General features: G+C 41.6%; 1 protein-coding gene across 1 annotated transcript; it reads left to right on the top strand.

Moving 5' to 3' along the window:
- Positions 1–799: 799 nt before the first annotated feature.
- Positions 800–1614, top strand: LOC139366763 (B-type lectin plumieribetin-like). The gene is made up of 3 exons (XM_071104466.1): positions 800–868; positions 981–1074; positions 1221–1614. The coding sequence occupies exons 2-3, from the start codon at positions 985–987 to the stop codon at positions 1488–1490; spliced, it is 360 nt and encodes a 119-aa protein (XP_070960567.1). The 5' UTR covers positions 800–868; positions 981–984; the 3' UTR covers positions 1491–1614.
- The last annotated feature ends 6048 nt before the right edge of the window (positions 1615–7662 follow it).

The following is a 7662-nucleotide window of genomic DNA, read 5'->3' as shown; positions in this document are numbered from 1 at the left end:
AGAACTTACAGGTAGTCGTTCCTATAGCTACTATGCCAGCGTAATGGTATGCTATACTGACCCTGACACCACCTCCATCAGCCTGTCTTTCCCCAGCAGTCTCCCACCCAAGCACTGAGTAGATCCAATCCTGCTCTGAGTGGTAAAATACTTTCAAAGATCATATTTTTTTAATTTTTTTTATTCATTAATAATGTATAATCAATACACCCAATAAAGTATGTTTCATAACCTATAGAGAGAGAGAGCTGTAACAGCTTAATCCCATTTTCATACGTAAATATGTATGACCTCAGTTCACATTAATTGGACAGATAGGGTCAGCAGTCGTGTTGAAATGGACACCACATTAAAGTAACATTTTTAGTTCTTTATAACAGTTAAGCGTATTACAAATGTGTATGTGATTTTGGGGTGAATATAGAGTCCATACAAGCAAAATGGCTTCACTCTACATGGAAACCAGCGTAGTAGACATTTTGTTTTCAGTATAATTTGTCTTTGGCTTGAATTTAATGTGTTGAAGATGAAATCCCTTCTAACACAGACTATATTCAGACACCCCAGGTGCAAACAGTTAGCCGAATCATCCACAATTAAACCCCTTTTTTAAGATGCATTCAAAAAATGAACGTTTTTCATTTTTTTTATCTCGAGTTTTAAAATCACATTACAGGTTACATTTAAAGACATGTCTTATGCATAACAGATTTGATTAGGTCTTGACAGAGAGAGTTTTATCCTTTTCACTAGTCTCTTCTCTGGGGTTTCGGCTATAAAAGTCCACGGTTTCTGAAGAGATGACACTTCCCCAAGAGCTGCAAACTCATCAGCGACTCTACTGAACGGTCCACTCTACAACCGGCCTGTGAGTATCAAGACTGACGCAAGGTTCTCTCTGTGACTGCTCTCTCCTCTCAGTTTTTCCTTATGCAAAACCGACCGCTTGTTTGTCATCTTTGCTGAACTTCTCATTTCAGAATCATGAGCAGAAACTACATGTCCAAGTTTGACGAGATGCGTAAGGGAGACTACCTTATGTCCAACAACCACGAGTGGAAAGCCTGCTTCCAGGTATGTGGGTAGAACTTGTGAAACACTATGGGCCTACTTGAAAGGGTTACTTTTGGGAAGTCCATAGAAAATGTAAGGTTGAAGTTTCCCCATTATGTTCTAGCTATGTAGTTACATGCATGTATCCATTTTATTTATCTCCATAGGAGGATGGAAACTTTGTGATCTACGGCTGGAAGCCCATGTGGAACTCCGACACCGGCGGCCAGCGCGACGCCCACCGCCTGTGCATGCAGGACGACTGCAACTTTGTCATGTACAAGAGGGACAACAAGATGATGTGGCAGACCAAGTGTTCAGCGTCCGGTGGCTTCAAGATGTGCCGCATGTGGCTGCGCAACGATGGTACCATGGTGGTGGAGAGGGACGGAGAGGAGGTGTGGTCCTCTGCTCAGTCTAAGGGTTTCAAGCAGTGAGCAGACCCCCTGTAGCTCTACCAGGGATCAGTTCATGCTGATAATACCCACACTTTTCATCTGTGCTGCATGACTGTCTCCCTTGACCTATGTTCAATAAAGAGCATGGTAAAAAAAAAAAAAAGATCTGTTGTGTTCTGAACTTCTTCATCTTCAAGGCATTATCAGGACCTATATGTTGATGTACTAGATACATTCAAGTTAAATAGGAACAACCAGAAATGATCATAGCATTTGAAAATATTATCTTTCCATGAATATGAGGAGAAAACAACATGGTGTCTCTTGAGCACATTTGGGAATCTGGGATCTGTGAGCCCATCAGTATCTGTCAGATAAGAACAATGAATAATCATATTATTCATTGAGCTGATATTTTTAGCACAGTACATATCGCACCAAAAAGTTCAATAGCTCTATTGAAATGGCGAGGCTGAGGGCTCATTCTGTTGGCAGCCCCTCCTCTTCATTAGCACAGGCTTCTCTGAAGCGCCATTCTTAGGGAGCCAGACACATGGCCCGTCTAGACACCACCATTGTCCCAGTCGTTCCTTGTGCCAAGAGTAAATGTCATTACCAGTGAGAGGGATTGGCAGAGTGCGGGCTCAAAGGCTCTCCTCACCTATTGTGCACTAAAAATAGTGCAAGACTGTGATTACAGAGAGGCAAGGTGAATGGGTTTATACACGACATGATCAAAAGTATGTGGACACCTGCTCGTCGAACATCTCATTCCAAAATCATGGGCATTAATATGGAGTTGGTCCCCCCATTTGCTGCTATAAAGCTTTCCACTAGATGTTGGAATATTGCTGCGGGGACTTGCTTCCATTCAGCCACAAGAGCTGTGCATGGGGAAATTGTCATGCTGAAACAGAAAAGGGCCTTCCCCAAACTGTTGCCACAAAGTTGGAAACACAGAATCAACCAGAAAGTCATTGTAGGCTGTAGCGTTAAGATTTCACTTCACTGGAACTAAGGGACCTAGTCCAAACCATGAAAAACACCCCAAGACTATTATTCCTCTTCCACCAAACTTTACAGTTTGCACTATGTATTGGGACAGGTAGTGTTCTCCTGGCATCCGCCAAACCAGATTAATTCGTCGGACTGCCAGATGGTGAAGTGTGATTCAGCCTTTAATGATGAATCACATTTTTCAAATCTGATCTGTCCATTTCTATAAAGTTCTGTCAAGAGTCCACTAGATGGCAGACAATGCTTTTACTAGGGAAACCTTTTTGTTCTGATTTGGTAAATGTAATCTGATGCAGAGCTGCAAGAGGAGTTTGGCTCTGGCTTGAGCTGCTGACTGTTTGGAGCCGGAACAACCCAAATGCACCCAATATATTGATCCTTCATCACTTCAAACCAATGGATAATCCTATGTTAACTTGTCCTAACTTAACCCTAGGATATAGTTTTTACTCCCACAATCAATTGTCAGTTTATCATTCTGCATGAGTCTCATACAGACAATTTGTTTCTTATAAATGATGGAAAACCCCCCAAAAGGCCAAAAAGGCAGTACAATGAACACTGTAAGACCTGCCAAGACTGTGTCAAAGACTGTGTCCAGTTCTGGAAATAACTGCCAAGGCTAGCACATTTACACCGCTAAATTTTCCATTACATTTATTTTGTATTTTTTCCCTGCGCTTCTTATAAAGGCTGAAAAGAGGTAGGATGAGGAGACTACGTTTCCGACACACACACACACGCACACGCACACGCACACACGCACACACACACACAGTCAAGTGTGAGTTCAGGCTTTTTGTGAGTCGCCCTCTGGTCTAATTGGCTGTCAGAATCTTTCATATAATTAGTGTCATGACTAAGATTACAACCATTTCCCATTTTTTATACCAAATCAAATGTTATTCGTCACATGCTTTGTAAACAACAGGTGTGGCCTTCAAATTAAATCCCTAGTTCAAGAACATTGGGAAACTTTTTTTTTTAAAGGACAAATAAGCATCACCTCATTTCACCTTTTTATTTTTGGCTGGCAGGATAACGCGTTTCGGATGTTATGCCTTCATCAGAGCATCAAGAGATGTGCCAAAGCTATAGTTGTTCATATGCAGATGCCTAGGTGATAATTACAATTGCCCACACCTGTGTGAGGACAGTACATTAGTGGCAATAAAAACATTAGCGAACCAACAATGACTTTTGTCTTTATAAACTTATTCCATCATTCAATGAATCAGGGATGAAATTAGGAACGCTACTTCAAAGCAAGGTATCTAACTAGACATGTTTATATATAAGGCTCGAATATTCATGTTTTAGGTGAGATCTATGCACAGCAGGTTATTTGTCAATTAGGCTATTCTTAGAATATGTTTAGTGTTGTCGCAATTACATGCTACTCTTTAATAGAGGCCAGCTTTCCAACGATGCAGATTTATTTAGGATCTACAGTGCCGGTGGAAAGGCGACAACGACATTAATGCTTAGTTAGCTATAGTTAACTAGCAAGATAACTGCTTCAAGTTATGTTTTGAATTGGGCATCTTAAGCTGAACAAAAATATAAATGCAAAATGCAACAATTTCAAAGATTTTACGGAGTTACAGTTCATTTAAGGAAGTCAGTCAATGGAAATTGATTTATTTAGGCCCTAATCTATGGATTTCACACAACTGGGAATACAGATATGGGCTCCTGAGTGGTGCAGTGGTCTAAGGCATTGCATCTCAGTGCTAGAGACGTCACTACAGACACCCTGGTTTGAATCCAGGCTGTATCACAACCAGCCGTGATTGCGAGTCCCATAGGTCTGCGCACAATTGGCCCAGCATTGTCTGGGTTTGGCCTGTGTAGGCCGTCAATGTAAAGAAGAATATGTTCTTAACTGACTTGCCTAGTTAAATAAAGGTTAAATATATATATATATATTGCATCTGTTAGTCACAGATAACTTTAAAAAATTTAGGGGGGGTGGATCAGAAAATCAGTCAGTGATGCATAGAGCTGGCTGATCTCAGATGATCCTGCAGGTGAAGAAGCTGGATTTGGAGGTCCTGGACTGGCGTGGTTAAACGTGGTCTGCGGTTGTAAAATGGCATTGGAGCTGTCATATGGTAGAGCAATTAACATTAAATTCTCTGGCCACAGCTCTGGTGGACATTCCTGCAGTCAGCATGCCAATTGCACGCTCCCTCGCTGTGGCATTGTGTTGTGTGAAAAAACTGCACATTTTAGATTGTCCTTTTATTGTCCCCAGCACAAAGTGCATCTGTGTAATGATCATGCTCACAAAAAGGAGAAATGCTCACTAAAAGGTATGTAAACAAATTTGTGCACACAATTTGGGATGAAAACTTTTTGTGTGTATTTTGGTTATCTTTTATTTCAGTTCATGAAACATTGTAGCAACATTGTAGCAACATTGCTAGCTTTTGGAGTGTAGTGTTTTTTTTGACACCACACTCCAAAAAGCAAGTTAAACAGGCTCTAGTTTTGTCTAATCGTGATTATTGTCCAGTCGTGTGGTCCAGTGCTGCAAGGAAATACCTAGTTAAGCTGCAGCTGGCCCAGAACAGAGCGGCACGTTTTGCTCTTTATTGTAATCAGAGGGCTAATATAAATACTGTGCATGCCAGTCTCTCTTGGCTAAGAGTTGAGGAGAGACTGACTGTATCACTTCTTCTTCTTTCTTTTTTTTGAAAATCCCAAATTGTTTGCATAGTCAATTGACACACAGCCCTGACACACACACAATTATCTCACCAGACATGCCACCAGGGGTCTTTTCACAGTCCCAAAATCCAGAAAATATTCAAGAAAGCATACAGTATTATATATAGCCCTTATTGCATGGAACTTCTTTCCATCTCATACTGCTCAAATAAACAGCAAACCTGGTTTCAAAAAAAAGATAAAGCAACACCTTGAGGCACAATGCCTCTCCCCTAGCAGATGTTCTGAAAGAGCTGCAAAACCTGGACCTGTACAAATCAGCTGGGATAGACAATCTGGACCCTCTCTTTCTAAAATTATCCGCCACCATTGTTGCAACCCCTATTACTAGTCTGTTCAACATCTCTTTCGTATCGTCCGAGATTCCTAAAGATTGGAAAGATGCTGCGGTCATCCCACTCTTCAAAGAGGGTGACACTCTAGACCCAAACTGTTATAGACCTACAGTGCCTTGCGAAAGTATTCGGCCCCCTTGAACTTTGCGACCTTTTGCCACATTTCAGGCTTCAAACATAAAGATATAAAACTGTATTTTTTTGTGAAGAATCAACAACAAGTGGGACACAATCATGAAGTGGAACAACATTTATTGGATATTTCAAACTTTTTTAACAAATCAAAAACTGAAAAATTGGGCGTGCAAAATTATTCAGCCCCCTTAAGTTAATACTTTGTAGCGCCACCTTTTGCTGCGATTACAGCTGTAAGTCGCTTGGGGTATGTCTCTATCAGTTTTGCACATCGAGAGACTGACATTTTTTCCCATTCCTCCTTGCAAAACAGCTCGAGTTCAGTGAGGTTGGATGGAGAGCATTTGTGAACAGCAGTTTTCAGTTCTTTCCACAGATTCTCGATTGGATTCAGGTCTGGACTTTGACTTGGCCATTCTAACACCTGGATATGTTTATTTTTGAACCATTCCATTGTAGATTTTGCTTTGTGTTTTGGATCATTGTCTTGTTGGAAGACAAATCTCTGTCCCGGTCTCAGGTCTTTTGCAGACTCCATCAGGTTTTCTTCCAGAATGGTCCTGTATTTGGCTCCATCCATCTTCCCATCAATTTTAACCATCTTCCCTGTCCCTGCTGAAGAAAAGCAGGCCCAAACCATGATGCTGCCACCACCATGTTTGACAGTGGGGATGGTGTGTTCAGGGTGATGAGCTGTGTTGCTTTTACGCCAAACATAACGTTTTGCATTGTTGACAAAAAGTTCAATTTTGGTTTCATCTGACCAGAGCACCTTCTTCCACATGTTTGGTGTGTCTCCCAGGTGGCTTGTGGCAAACTTTAAACGACACTTGTTATGGATATCTTTAAGAAATGGCTTTCTTCTTGAAACTCTTCCATAAAGGCCAGATTTGTGCAATATACGCCTGATTGTTGTCCTATGGACAGAGTCTCCCACCTCAGCTGTAGATCTCTGCAGTTCATCCAGAGTGATCATGGGCCTCTTGGCTGCATCTCTGATCAGTCTTCTCCTTGTATGAGCTGAAAGTTTAGAGGGATGGCCAGGTCTTGGTAGATTTGCAGTGGTCTGATACTCCTTCCATTTCAATATTATCGCTTGCACAGTGCTCCTTGGGATGTTTAAAGCTTGGGAAATCTTTTTGTATCCAAATCCGGCTTTAAACTTCTTCACAACAGTATCTCGGACCTGCCTGGTGTGTTCCTTGTTCTTCATGATGCTCTCTGCGCTTTTAACGGACCTCTGAGACTATTACAGTGCAGGTGCATTTATACGGAGACTTGATTACACACAGGTGGATTGTATTTATCATCATTAGTCATTTAGGTCAACATTGGATCATTCAGAGATCCTCACTGAACTTCTGGAGAGAGTTTGCTGCACTGAAAGTAAAGGGGCTGAATAATTTTGCACGCCCAATTTTTCAGTTTTTGATTTGTTAAAAAAGTTTGAAATATCCAATAAATGTCGTTCCACTTCATGATTGTGTCCCACTTGTTGTTGATTCTTCACAAAAAAATACAGTTTTATATCTTTATGTTTGAAGCCTGAAATGTGGCAAAAGGTCGCAAAGTTCAAGGGGGCCGAATACTTTCGCAAGGCACTGTATATCCATCCTGCCCTGCCTTTCTAAAGTCTTTGAAAGCCAAGTTAACAAACAGATCACTGACTATTTTGAATCCCACCATACCTTCTCCACTATGCACTCCGGTTTCCGAGCTGGTCACGGGTGCACCTCAGCCACGCTCAAGGTACTAAACGATAATCTAACCGACATCGATAAAAGACATTACTGTGCAGCCATCTTCATCGACCTGGCCAAGGCTTTTGACTCTGTCAATCTCCGTATTCTTATCGGCAGACTCAACAGCCTTGGTTTCTCAAATGACTGCCTCGCCTGGTTCACCAACTACTTCTCAGATAGAGTTCAGTGTGTCAAATCGGAGGGCCTGTTGTCCGGACCTGTGGCAGTCTCTGTGGGGGTACCACAGGG

Source organism: Oncorhynchus clarkii, chromosome 15 (genome assembly GCF_045791955.1).
Source record: "Oncorhynchus clarkii lewisi isolate Uvic-CL-2024 chromosome 15, UVic_Ocla_1.0, whole genome shotgun sequence".
In the NCBI taxonomy this organism is placed as follows: domain Eukaryota; kingdom Metazoa; phylum Chordata; class Actinopteri; order Salmoniformes; family Salmonidae; genus Oncorhynchus; species Oncorhynchus clarkii.
The sequence above is the reverse complement of the archived record's forward strand: the minus strand, read 5'-3'. Positions and strand labels throughout refer to the sequence as shown.

Excerpts from the sequence above, each read along its gene's own strand:
- LOC139366763 (XM_071104466.1), top strand. The coding sequence starts at position 985 with ATGAGCAGAAACTACATGTCCAAGTTTGACGAGATGCGTAAGGGAGAC. Across the intron at positions 1,075-1,220 it reads AGTGGAAAGCCTGCTTCCAG|GAGGATGGAAACTTTGTGAT; the intron begins GTATGTGGGTAG and ends TTATCTCCATAG.